The sequence below is a fragment of the Myzus persicae genome, unplaced genomic scaffold (assembly GCF_001856785.1).
Source record: "Myzus persicae strain clone G006 unplaced genomic scaffold, MPER_G0061.0, whole genome shotgun sequence".
NCBI lineage: Eukaryota > Metazoa > Arthropoda > Insecta > Hemiptera > Aphididae > Myzus > Myzus persicae.
In genome coordinates this window covers 242,409-257,767 of record NW_019101664.1, presented here as the reverse complement: position 1 = coordinate 257,767, position 15,359 = coordinate 242,409, and the positions used below count along the sequence as shown (strand labels likewise).

General features: G+C 29.9%; 1 protein-coding gene across 1 annotated transcript; it reads left to right on the top strand.

The window, feature by feature from the left end:
- The first annotated feature begins 8,921 nt into the window (after nucleotides 1–8,921).
- Nucleotides 8,922–14,930, top strand: LOC111029977 (CCR4-NOT transcription complex subunit 2-like). The gene is made up of 6 exons (XM_022309254.1): nucleotides 8,922–9,571; nucleotides 9,625–9,941; nucleotides 10,121–10,414; nucleotides 10,473–10,734; nucleotides 10,800–10,907; nucleotides 14,385–14,930. Exons 1-6 carry the CDS (start codon nucleotides 9,006–9,008, stop codon nucleotides 14,605–14,607), a joined length of 1,770 nt encoding a protein of 589 aa, XP_022164946.1. The 5' UTR covers nucleotides 8,922–9,005; the 3' UTR covers nucleotides 14,608–14,930.
- The last annotated feature ends 429 nt before the right edge of the window (nucleotides 14,931–15,359 follow it).

The window sequence follows — 15,359 nt, the reverse complement described above, 5'->3', positions numbered from 1 at the left end:
TATTAAACTACGTTTTCTTTCCAATATATCAGTTTTTTTTTAAAGAAATGTAATCATTTGTCATGCATGTTTTTATTATTCCAATCTCCATAAAAATTATATTCGTCAATGAAGTTTTTAAGATTATTAGATTAGATATTTCTTCAAAGCAACTATCCGTAATATCCATAGCCTTTTCTTTTAAATAAGTCATTGTCTTTTCAACGAATTGCCATTGCAGCGAAGAAGTAAGGTTGAGATCCATTCATGAAAATACCACAAATTTTTTAAGAGGGTTACTTCTTTGTTGTGAATACTCCCGTGCTGTTTTGTAATAATTATTGACTTCTTCGTCGAGTAATTTTATCGAAATAAAAAGCTGAGCATCATCTTTTATTTAATTATGCTCAATTTTATGAGTATCAGACTTGTTGTGGTAATGTATTGAAGTTCATTGTGACTAACGGAAATAAATATATTGCATATTGTGCAATGTGCCTCAAATTCATTTATAAAAGGGGTTGACGTTTTATGAACGACCATTCCTTTGGTGTAATCATCTGAAAAATGACACTTTCTTTTTGGCATTGTTGACTCATCGTAAATTGTAAAACTAATCACTGGTTATAATGTCATACGAAAATACAAAATCACGATAAACGAGAATACGGACAACACACGACGTTGGTTGGATATGAACTAATGCATGCATATGTTGACAGACACCCGACGGTGTATTATATTACTATATTAGTATTTTTGTATGTTCTATATTTAACTAACCATAATGGCATAATAGCACAGGTCAATTATTATCAGTAAAGATAAGATAAGAGTGTTCGATGTGAATTGATGGTTTTAGAATACAAATATAGTTTTTTTTAAATATAATTTAATATAATTTTTGTAACCGGGACTTTTGGAGGGACTAATAACCAATAGGACGGCCGGGACTAAAGTCATGAACTGGTGACATGTCCTGGTGTACCGGGGCGTATGGCAACCCTAGGCTAGTGTCATGTAAAAATACATTTTCAGATAAATTTAAAATTTTTAACCCTCTCGGTACGTGCATGCATAATTATACAACTTCTATTTTTTTAAATGGCAATCGGTATTCGATATGTTGATAACAAATTCAGATAGGCTGAATTTTTTTAAAGTCATTTCGACCGACTCACCATGGCTCTAAAACAAAAATTGACTAAATAAGAGCCATTTACTTTTTAATAAATAATACATTTTTACTATTCATTAAAATGCATAAGACCATTTATAATTAAACTTTATAAGTTTCAAGTAGGTAACCTTGATTCATGAATAATATTTTTAAATGGCAACAAAATAACTAAAATTATTATTCTTTTTTGGAATATTAAACTTAGTTAACATTTTATTTATTGGACAAACTTCAAATACCTATAAAGAAACTGTGTTTTTATATTTTTTATTACAATATGAAATAGGTACTTATGAGATTACAATGTTTTTAATGTTGAATCCTTAGAGCGCTGGGGATCCAGAAATTTATCGGGGGGGGGGGGGGGATGTAATTAAAATGTAACCAACTGATACTATTCATACTAAATAACATACTTTTTAATATTACCATTCTTTTGGGTTGTGGGATACGTTATTTTCGTTTTAACAATAGGTAACGCTGAATATAACTAGTATTTTTCACACGTCACAATGTAACAAATTTGAATATAATAAGCTCAAGAGGGGGGAGGGGTATTTACACTATCAACCCTCCCCCTTGGATCCACCAAATAAATAATATAATAAAATAGTTAGTAAAATAATTTTATTTAAGACTCTATTGATTTTGACGAATTTTGAAGAATTTTATTTGTTCACCTACAACAACTTATGAGGAACATTTTATTATATTTAAATATTTTTATCGACTTTAATTTTAAACAAAATGTATACAAATCGATAACCTAACCTAACCAAGAAATAAAATGTCTTATATCTTTAAATAGTATATAATATATCTATATCCAAATATTATGGTTAATAGAAAATGCTAATATAAACAGTGAACATATCATTTATTATTAGTTTTTTACATACACCAAATCAGAAAATCGATTTTTAAAAATTGGTTTTGAGCAAAATGCTCCGTTTTTTCGACGCTTTTGAAAATTACTAGAGATTTCTGAACCCCTGAAGTACCAACTAAGTTCACTTTCCTACCAGAAAAGATGCTAAATTGATGCATTTTACTGCTCCAAAAGGTGATGACTGATGACGGACACAAATTAAAGGAAAACAAATATCATTGTAAAATCAATACTCCTCTCAGAATTTAAAAAAAGGTCATGGTCAGGGAGGGGGGAATCCTTAACACATATTACCATACCTACTCCCTCCTACTATAATTATAATCATAATTTACCGTGCTTTTAATTAAATTGTTTTTGAAGTAGCTATAAACGACAATGTCTGGCAGTTGCGTAAACAGGAATTTTCGATGCGTAGGTGGTGCCACACAAAGTACCTAAAGTAGAATCTGATATCCATTACCTCATACTAGGTTTATTTACTATGTAATGTAACCTTAATAACCTCGACAAACAACTGATAATAAAATGTTTCATTAAAACCGTATACAGAGATATCATGGTCTTTACTTTGCCATTTATTATATAAGATTTGTGCCATAACAAGGTCAATGTGGAGAGGGCTGAAGCCCCCTTCGACCCCTTACCTTTCTGTACATTCCTGCCGTCTGGTTTTGTTCCACTTACAGAAACGTAAATAAATGCTTATTTTTATTCATAATCGAAAGTCAATTTTTGTTTTATTTTATTAATTACTAGTTACTAAATGGATCAACTCTACCCCCCCCCCTCCTAACGTGGACGTGATGTCCAAATATAGCATTCAAATATGTTTTTATACTTCTATGTGCACACATGTTAAGCGTGATCAAGTAACTTAATAACTTACAATTTTAAAAACTAAACATGGATCTTCGATAACCCAAAAATATCTGGATCCTATAACTTGTCTGTTTGTATGAAGACATCATTTAATTTATAAACTAAGATGAAATTATAAATAATTTGTAAGATTCTTCCAACAATTAATTAAAAAGTACTATTTTAATAAAAATTTGTTTTAGTTTAAATAGTGTTATTTATGTTTATTAATTTTTTTTTCTATTTTATGTGTACCCGAATTGTAAAAATAAATATGTCAACAATTTATGATTAGGTATCATTTTTTTTTTAATAATTAGTAATTACCTTAACAAATAATTTTAAGTAAATAAATAATTTTTTATAGGTTTTTCTTTGACGACCCTTGAACAAGGGTTTAAGTGGCACAATGTGGCAAGTGATACTGTGATTCATATTTTACTTTGAGCGTTCCAGGCAATGTTTTCCTGTAAAATAATTCATTAGTTTGAAACTTTTTTTTCTCGCAATATTCATTGCTGTTATTAATAGGTAGTAAACATATTCGTATTATATAAAATCATAATTCCTTTACATATATTAAATTAAATTAAATAAGAACAAATATAGTTAGGCACATCAATTATACATTTTTTTTCTCATATCATCATTCCACAAAATAGTTTTTTAACACTTACGACTTAGGTACATATTATAAATAAACAAAATCAAATAGAATTTAAAAAGATCATTAGTAACATAAATTATAATTCCTTATGACTTAGGTTCATTCCACAAAATGTTAAATTTATTTTAGTAATAAGTTGAGAGGGTCATCGGCCCAATGATTGTTGCATCAATATTTTTTTTTATTTAACTAAATAGGTACTGAATAGGTTCTAAATAGGTACTGAAAAAATATAAAATTCAGGAAGGTACTCGATAAAATACATCTGGACCCAATTCATGCTATTTTTGAAATTAGGGACTCATATCGAGGTTATCCGGCTGATAGGCAATTAGAGGCAGAGTGACCCTTCTACTTTAACCCCTGATCCGTGGCATAAACATGACATTAAATATACGAAAATGTACAATTCACAATACGTACAGATTTATTAGGGGAATCAATGTCAAATGAGAGGTTGGTAAAAACCAAAACTTCTACCCGGTTACACAACCCCCCTGAAAACATTTTCTAGGTACGCCTCCGCTAGTAATATTATTAATACCCATAAAAATATTGAGCAACATACGTTCGTAGATAACTATTTGTATAACATTTTTTTAAATTACAAACCATAATATATTGTACGGTTTGTATATTGTGGCTACAATAATATAATTAATACAATAAAATGTACAAATAAATTGACTCTTATAGGTAATGGTAACATGTCTCTACAACAAAATTATTTCGGAAGATATAAGGTACATACTTATTATTTTTTTTTAATATTATGATTCAGTTTAAATATATTTTATTTTAAACACCATTTAGAATAATTGGTATTTGGGAATTTGTATTCAAGGACCACTTGGATAATTATTGAATCGATTTCCTATACAATGTCAATATCAATATAAATATTCGGTCATGAAATCATATGTTTCATAAGCAGTTAAGTATACCTCTACAGACTACTTATAATAAATGCAGTACTTAAAATATATCATACAATATAGACTGACAAGATAATAATTGATTGCTGTACCTAATAGGATTATTGGGACAGAGATAATTATGAATTTAAAAGTTAAAAGAAAAATTGAATTGCAGATAGATGTTTATTTAATTTTTATTTGATGTGGAAGATATAAGTAAGTTATCAATAATAATAATAATAATAGTAAAATAATAATTTGATTTAATGAATGTGGGTGGCATATTAATAGGAAAAATTGTACACAAAATTTTAAAGACTATTTCGATTGGTTGAATATGTAATGAAACATTTTACTATTAGTTGTTTGTCGAGGTTATTTCGGTTACAGGATGTAGCAAAAACAACCTAGTATGAGGTAATGGATATTAGATTCTAATTTAGGCACTTAGTGTGGCACCCCTATGCATCGAAAATTCCTGTTTACGCAACTGCTAAGTGCCAGACGTTGTTACTTATCACTACTTCAAAAAAATTTAACATCTCCCACTCACGATTCATAAGTGATTTAAGTATACATTTTTGCTATGATCTCTCACTATTGAAAAATATCACTGAGTAGCTGAATGGGACTGCAGCCTAAGAATTGTGTCCCGTATAAAAAGGTATATAAAGGTTTTTTCTTGAGCACGTTTGAATGTGTCCCCATTACCTGTGCAATTATTGGTTATCATCGATTATTTTAGTATTTTCGATTTAGTAAAAACAATCACTTTAAAACGTTCATAATTTTCTTGAGAGTTACTTTTTCTAGACCAACATAATTTTGTGGCAGTGCAGTGTTGTAGTTTCACCTATTCACAAGTGTCATTTTTTTAAATCAAGTTTTTATTTTTACTAACTATGATGAGTAAAATTAGAACTTTGTATAGCGAAAAAAAACGGGATTTATTTATTATTGGAGTGTTCAAATTTCGCTTTCCACAAATACTTTAAAAAATTCAGAACGGTGGTGTTGTTATAAAAAAAAATGTACAGCTGATATTCATTTGAACTCCTATAATGTTGTTGTTAAAAGTCAACCGTCAAATCTTGAGTAATTAATGAAAACGAAAAGCTCTCTAAAATATTTGAGAAAAACCAAGTAAAATAATTAATCGTAAATTACGTACACATGAATACATGATGCAGATTTGCAACTACATGGGCATGCTTTATAATTGTATAAAAACAATATGCACTATGCCCGATCGTCTATGTTTTTTTAACTGTTTCACAGACGATTTTATATTATCTATTACGCAGTTCACCGTTGTACAGAAAAATAGATACATTCACTGATTATAAACCTATTAGAAACATAATATATACAACCGAACTACCGAAATCTAGTTTCCCGCCTCCGCTAATAATTTTGAAGCTTTTTATTCTAAGCTTAAAGCTATGTTTTATAACGCACATACAAACATTTTTCAATTTATAGACACTCTAAAGAGGTTACAAACTTATATTTATATAAAACAACCACAACTTAGCATCCTCTTGATCAACCGTATAACCTCGCTGGTTAATAAAAAATAATTTTAAGAACAAGCAATGGTTGATATTCAGTCAAAAAAAATACGAGTAGATTTAATTTATAAAAAAATTATCTTTTAAATTTGTACCGATACTATAATATTTGTACACAGTAAAAATTACAATATACATAAAAAATAATAGGTTTATTTTTTACTAATAACGATTATATTTTTTACAGTTCCAATTTTTTTACAAAATATAAAAACAATAATAATATAATAAGCAAAAACAACATTTTTAACCTACCAGTGGTATTAATACTATTACTACAGACAGTCCTAAGTCTGTACAAAAATGGGAGGGGAAATATTGTTTTATTTTTATAATATACGAGACGCAATTGGTATCTATTTAAAATAAAAACAATAAGGGAGTATGACTTCGAAATATAACCGTGACGCAATTAATATGACTCCCAAAAAATCGGAAAACATCGGAAGGAATTTTTGCCACGGGACGCAATTTGTATGAAGCCATAATTTTTTTACTGAACTGAATATATAGGTACAATTTACCTGTTATCAATTATCATATAAATCTAGTAAGTTTAGTAATGGTAATTGGTCACAACCACAGATATATAAAACTATAAATAATAAATATTTTATATATCTGTGGTCACAACCGAAAATTCGCAGCCATCGTGCTATCGTTATCATATATAATATAATACTGGGTAATAGCGTCACCGACCATGTGGCACGTATTATATTCGTACATTCACTTTGAACAAACATTTCCCGTTCGACACACATATATCCGCCCGCCCGTGCCACACCACCCAATAAGGGGTTGTAATTATGGGCTGGGGGAGTACAAAAACAGCCATGGTACAGAATCGTGTGGAGGGGCTTAAAAAAAACGTTTGACAATCGGCGTTACCAATTAGACTATTGGAGACAATGAATAACGCAGCTGAAGAGCTGAACCTGCTGAGCGACGGATGGGAGTTTAGAAAGCAATCGCGGACCCTTCAATACCCGATTCCCGGAAATACGTTAGCCAAAGGGGCATAGATACTACAAGATGGACGGTCGGGACGAGGACAAAAGAAATTCGGCGCGCATGAACGCCAAAGCGAAGATGACGAACACTTCCTGGCCGCCTCCGGCGATCGAACGACAACGGTAGTTACCAGTTAAGTTGGTAAGACACGATAATATCTATTTTCCAGTTCGCCAGTATTCGATATTGACGAACGGCCACCCGGGACGCAGTAGTGCGACGTTGCCGCGTCTCCGGGCACCACCATCTGATAAATAATATGCTGCTAACACGGGCAGTGTGACAAAAACGATGATACCATGATATCGCTGCCCTTAGCTCGTTCCATCACGGGAAGGGTGCGTCCCGCTTCCACTTCCAGTCCGAGCCCGACTCACTTTCTCTCACCACACAGCCGACCCTTCACCGGAGGGCCTGTTGCTGCGTCACACCGCGTCCCGGCCACCCACAGATCCGCGTCCTGTAGGACACTTGGATCGCTCAGCGTTCAGATCATAGACAAGTATACTGAAGATAGTCAGATTTTCGACAGCTGCACGACCGTGCGGACGCATCACGACGACGGTTCTTAATACTGACGAGACCAGCTTGGACGACTTCTGCATAGCATAGTATATAGGTACTTCAGGTAAAACGATGACGATATTATTATTATTAATAACTAATTATGTTTGCTCTCCCGCCGCCCCGAATGGAAACAAAAACGCCGCGAGACTGCCTTATGCATTACGCACTCTCACTCTCACTTGTTGATTAGTAACGAGCGGGTCTTTGAATTTTTAATATTCTCCTTTCAAGCACCATTTTAACCTTTCCGTCGGAAGTTTCATTTTTGAAATTCCAGACGCGATATTAAGTTTAGGCGTTTACGAGTTGGATGTTTAACGGCAAATCCAAAAACATGAAAACATGCATTCGATCATGCGATTATTCGTCATTGTGCCTCTACAATTATTGCAACATTAAAGACTTATTAATCTAATTCCAAGGACACATGTAGTTGGCATTTACTTAAAAATAATGTTATGTAGGTATCATTGATTAATTCTTATAAATGGTGTTTACCAAACCTATTAACTATTATAACATACACCCTAGAGTGTATTAAAATATTTTGATTTAAATATTTAACTAGAATATTATGAATTGCGATAGGTAAGAAATACAGGGTACTCTAATAAGTAATAATGTTAAGCACTAAAATGATAAATTTTATTTCAAAATATTTATCATCTAACCCAACTGATTATAGATGATTTTAATAAAATTGATAAGGTTACATTTTTATGAGTTATCTATTGAGATAAGCCTCTCAGTGAATAATTTCTTTAAAGAAGGATGATTGAGTTATATCTTTTCAGTTGTACATTTTAATAAATAAAGCTATTTGTTTAAAGCTTGATTTTGAATCTTTCAAGGAATCTTTCCAGTTAATAGGTACTATGTTTTATTGTATAATTGTTTTATTTTCAATTAATTTAATAGTATAATACCTACTAATTTATTTCTAAATCAAAATAAGCTATTTTTAAATTGTCACACATAATTTTTATTAAAATGTATTGACATTTCTGAAAAGTATAACATTAATTAGCTTGGCTTTGACAATAAGTAGGTATACCAATACCAAGTTAGTTGATATAATATAATACTTATACCAGGTTGCATGAAAAATGAACTAACAATACAATTTAATAAACCAATCAAGTGCCACTAAATCATGTAAAATACCATTAGCTCACTGTTGATTCATTAAATGTTAAGTAATTGTCCATGCAACCCAGCATTAAACAATCTATTTAATTTTAATTTTAAATAAAATATTTGAATATCATTACAGCAAGCTGACTTCGATTTTTTTGAATGGTCACATATCAAATAGTCAATTTGTTTAATTGCTTTTATTGAATTAACCAAATAATACTAAATGGTTCGATCAAAAAAAAATCCATCATCTAATAAATCATTAAAGAACGTGCATCCATCACAGTTCAATAGTTCCAGAAGAAATGTCAATAATTTCAATGGGTGTACAACGGACTTAGATGTGCAAAATCACAATACGATTACAAATTCCATGACACATAATACAGTAAACATGAACAATCAAAACCATATCACTATGCCTAATCTTGTGACACAGAGATTAGCGAGTCTGAAGAGCCAAAATTTTAATACAATGCTAAATGTCTCACAGAATGCAACAAACCCGAATAAACAAGAACATAACATGATGCCAAATCTAGTGGCACAGAGTTTATCGAATTTGAATAGACAAAACTTTAGTATTATGCTAAATTCTATGTCACAGAATACAGCTAATATGAATAAACTAGACCATAATATAATGTCAAATCATATGACACAGAGTATAGCGAACATGGATAAACAAGACCATAACATCTTGCCAAATCTTGTGACACAGAGTTTACTGAATTTGAATAGGCAAAGCCATAATATGATGCCAAATGCTGTGACACAATTGCCACAATGGTTTGTTAAAATTAACTGTTTTGGTAGAAAAATTAATTTTTTGTATTTTACAGGAATTCTCAAATTACCATGAGCGACATATTGAATAACTATGTTGGTGGTCCAAATTCAGATAACAGTCTGTTCACATCTGGCCATGATTTGTCCCCACAATCCGATTTTCAACCGACATTTGACTGCAATCAAATCAACAGCAATAATGGTGTACATCCTCCTATAGATCAATCTAACTTTCCTCTCATCAATGAACAAAATTTATCTGTCAATGGACCAAGAGATAATATTGGTAGCCAATATTCTAACACTGTGCCCATAGGGAGACCTTATGGTAAACATTCACTGTTCAAAAAATATGATCATTACTTTAGTTGTGAGTTATTTATTTTATTTTTTTTTTTTTAAATAAAATGTATTTATGTGTTTATTTATTTTATTATTTATTTTATTATTTATTTTATTATTCATTATAATTGAATGCATGTATAGTGTATTATTTAAAGTCATTATTTATGGCTGGGTTTAATATTATTTGAATTATTTTTGTATTAGTCAAAGTGATGAAAACTTCAAATTCAGAGACAAGTGAATTTAAAATGCAGAATAAAGATTTTCCAGCATTGCCTGGTACTCAAATGCGAATGCACAATGTTGCTAATACTCCACCTACTATGGTAGATTCAAACCAACAGTGGAGTAATTCAAACACTGGATCTAAATTGTTAAATAAGCTTAAAATGGATCAATTTATCGATCATAGTTCAAGCCGAAGCCATTTAGATATAGATTTTCATATGAATGGTAGTACTCTACCAAAACTTGGAGTTCAAACATCGCTTGATGATGGTCTTTTAGATAAAATTTTTATTTTTATTTTTATTTTTATTAATATATTGTTATTTAGGTAAAGTTACTAACATACCTAGCAGTATGCTGCGTGATCAATTTGGAATTATTGGTCAACTGGTTACTATGAGAGCTGCCGAATATGATCCTAAATTGGTAGCATTGACTTTCGGACAAGATTTGACAAGCCTTGGTATGAATTTGAATTCCCCTGAAAACATTTATCCAACATTTGCAGGTCCATTTGAAAATTCTCCACTGGAACCCCATAACATTGAATTTGATGTACCTTCAGAATATAAGATTCATCACAAAATCAAGTAAAAAAATAAAATATTAAAGTGTGAACATTTTTTGGTGAATTAATTATGGATGTTAATTTTAGGGATAAGTTAGCTCCAATTAAGTTTTCCGAGTATAAGGAAGATTTATTGTTCTATCTTTTTTATACTCATTTTGGTGATGGAATACAGATGGCTGTTGCTAGTGAATTGTGAGTAATTATCCATTTTTGAGTGATCCAAATTTCAGCATGGTATACTTAAATTAGGAAAAAATGACCTATGTGAACACCTCTTTGAATCATATAATCTGAACTAATTTTATATCACTATTTTTTTTTATTCATTAAAAAAAGGATATTTTAAGAGCAAATTTTAAAATTCAAATAGAAACCTATATTTATTTTTTTTATGCATTTGACGTATTATTCATAATTATGGGTCAATAATTAAAGTAGCTGTTTACATTTGAATTTTGTACTTATTTTGTAAAATGCTATTAATGAAGAATAATAATAATGAATGTTCGTGATTTTGTTATACGACGATGCATTATTGAACAACCTTAATAATCTATAGGCTAACTATCAATTTATTGTAGTAATAAATTAGTGTTTGGTATCTTAATTTAATTTTATATTACATAGGTCAAATCACATGATTGTATTGATAATAAAAGATGACAACACATTAGATAATATACTTACCTTAAATATTATGTATATTGTATATTGTACCATCTAGGCAATAACAGTATTATTTTAAATTGTTGTATAAATAGATAGCATACAATTATTTAAAATTTATATGAATAGGTACCTGTATTTATGTAAATACCTAAAAATATTTTTAAATTTAAATAATAAGTAATAACTAATAACATACATAAATTTCAGTCATGATATCAAATATAACTATCAAATACTTTAAGTATGTCAATTGTATCAGTAAAAATTATAATAATATATTCTGACCAGTGAAAAAAGTTAAGTTTAAGGGCGGGATTGAAAACTTCTTATGTCCATTTTTGTTCCTAATTCGTAACATATTTAAAAGCATTTTCTGTGTCTGGATTTGAAGAAATTTAAAAAAAATTAATTTAACTTCCATAAGTGTAGAGACATTTATAACAATTTAACAATTTTGATATAAGGATCAATGTTCACTGATAAAAAGGCAATTAATTTTGTTGTACAATTTAATTTTAGTATATTAAAATTATCCAACATCCAAGATATGTATGGTAAAATAAATTTGAAAGCAAATTCATTATTTTCAAAAGCTCATCATTTTTATAACTTTTAATTGAATTTTAATAGATTTGATGCAATTTGAAATTTTTAAAACTTTTATGTGTAAGAATCAATATTTAAAAATATTTCGTCAAATTATTATTGTCATTTAGTACATTTTATTATATTAAAATGATCGAGCTATCAATATATGTATGGTTGCTAAATTTTTTCGAAAGGTTATTCTTTTTTTTTAATAAAACAATCTATGATATATATTATATACCATAGATACCTGCCTCGTTTATATCTAGGTAGGTAACTAAAGAAATGCAGAGTTGCCATGAAAGCCAGCAGTTTCATAAATCTCTAACGAAAACATACTTCACAATTTAAACTTAGTGAACATTTTTAGTACTTGAGGTTTAAAGTGAGTTAAATTGAATTATAAATTATATATTTACTATTTCGCTTTATTTATTACATCAATAAATGAGACGATGTTTAAATAAATAACTCAACAATTTTGTTAAAGAATTAATATTTTCAAATTGGTTAAAAATAGTTAGTTTTGTGTAAATAACCTTGTAAAATATAACTGCAAGTTTATAAAAAGTTATATCAATATAGGTACCTACTTATTGTTTAAAACACAGCAGAGTGATGTACAAATACGTTTTATAGTACGGAGAAATCAAATATGAAATTTTATTTTGCATATTTTATAGGTTTTTGCATATTTTTTTTTTTTTTTTTTAGTGACGCTTCAAAACCCAGTTTTTAAAGATTTTATTTTTATTTTTTTAAATGTATTAATTAATAATTATATTTAAATTCCAATTTTTTTTATATTTGTATGAAATAAAACCTTTTTTTAATGACTCAAGTGTTTTTTTTTCATTTTGAGTGCATAATTTTAAAGTTTATCGGGTCATATTTAAGCGCATATTTTAGTGCTTTTTAGTGCTATAAGTCCCGAACCCTAGTAATGATTATTTTTTTTTTCATAGTTAGTATTATAACTTGATTTTTTTATTTGCTTATATAATAAGAACATTGAAAATATTTTTCAACCTAATGATGAAATAACGTACGTCACGACAGCTCGGTACTTCAAATTTTGGGTTTAGATGTTAAACCAATATATTTCAAATTTTAATTTTAGCCATGCAAATTCATACTAAATATTGGTTTAAAAATTTTCCAATATTTCGAAACGGACCGGGCTGTAGCAGCGTAGGTATGTAATGAAATGGCTCCAAAAAATAACAAAAACCATTTGTCCAGGATCAATTTTTAAACTACTAACTCTCCTCCCCCACCCCCCACCCCCAAAAAGAAATCTTTTTTCTGTAAGCCTTTATGTTGAGATCAATAACGATGTTATTTTGATGTGAAACACAGAAAGCTTATCTTTATGCAATGATGATAAGTTGTCTGAACCGTGGTGGTTAGGTTAGACTACGAGGCATTCGAGTAGCTTGAAGGCGAGTGAGAGATTTGGTCGACTGGATACCGTGAATGGTCTCTGGGTGGTGGTAGTACGGGTATGTCGTCGATCGTTGTGCTGTCACATACAGAGGGTCATACAGAAGTGGTCGTCACAACATTGGGAGGAACTCAGTGCGAGTACGGTATCGGAAAGATACTTAAGGTACCTATGTCGTACGAGCGTTGTAGACGGAGGGAGTAGGAGCCGGGCCTGTGTTTAACTTATAAAATTAATTCTAAATGTTGACACGTATTGTTGAGTATAGATAAAAAGAGCTAGTAGTTATTTTTTCCACCTGTTTTAAGTCGGCACTTCGTGAGTCAATTTGAAAGCTGTTTACTATAGTTCAATCTGCAACCTGTATAACTTTAATCGTGATCTATACTCATCGATTCCTGGATTAAGAAACCCAATAAGTACACCATAAATAAAAATAATCTATAATTGATTACAATATGAAACAGCAATACGGATATTAAACGTTTTGTACTGACTACTGAATACTGTAATACATTTATAATTCGATATCCGGATTATTAAGGTCGTACAGCGGAAGCACTTTTAGTATTATTCACTGTTGACATTTTATAAATTAACACCAATATTCAGAAGTCGATACCACCTTCAATTATTTACACATTAATGTAAACAACCAGTCAAAGTTCATTGAAAATTAAACTGTGCACGAATCATATTTTAAAAATATAGGTTTCCATTTAAATTTTAAGTCACCCCTAAGTTAGGTTAGGTTAGCCTCTCCATATTAATTAGATTAACCCTCCCCTCCATATTAATTAATAAAGAAAATATTTGATATAAAATTAGTTTAGATTATAATAATATGTTTCAAAAATGTTTGCACATAAGACATTTTCCCTAATTTAAATATATCATGCTGAAATCTGCTGTCACGTAACATTTGGAACACCCTGTGTATCTAATTAAGTTATAATTTGATGCTATAGGCGTACACGAGGTTGGCGTTATCATACAGGACAACATATATGGATCACTCTTGTTTCTGGATCAAGTAATTCTGATATGGATGGTAAATTTCAACGTGGCACATTTTATGTATTTGATGTGCTATCGTGGCGCAAAGTACCAAGAGAACTAATGCTTGACCACACTATGTTAGATGGATGTGTTGCAAATGCTTCTTTCATAATCCCTGATACATCTAACTAGATAAGTTTGGTCATACTTAATGAACATATTCATTACGAAAAAGTCAATTAATCATTACTATCATTTACTCCCATAACCTTGCACAAAATCCATCCAAAATGTTAAAATGTTTGTTTATTTCATAATCTTTTAAAATATAAAATCCATGTACTTTCTACATAGATTTTATGTAAATTGCGTGACGAAATGCTAATAAATAATAACTGTCATTCCATAATAACTCAATTTGTGCTATATCAACACTAGGTACTTGAATATATTTAATTACTATTTTTTGAGAAAAATATTGTTTTATAATATAACTTCAATAAATGTTTATGCTGTATTTTGAATTCTTGATTTTTTGGGACATTTATAGTTATGGTAAAATCTAATGATTTTCAGACACCGTGTGTGAAATATTTCAAATGTTGGTACAGTGCACAATTAACAGATTTATAACCAACAAAATAATTTAGAACCTAATCAGGTATGTTAAGTAATAACCCATGCACAATAAAATAAGTGATAATAAAAATGCACCGAAATGCAACAAACACGCATGCTTATTAAATTTTTCGGATGTCAACCATTTTTCATTGTTTCGTTGGTAAGTGCTGATTGCTGGTAATGGGAGATCTTAGTTAAATGACAGATGAATAAATAAATAATAAAATTTGTAGTTCGATCGAGTGTGAGAAGAGGTTAAAGTCAAACTACTAGCAGAGGATAATATTCTCAACTCGGATAGCGATTATTATTTTTGTTGTTTT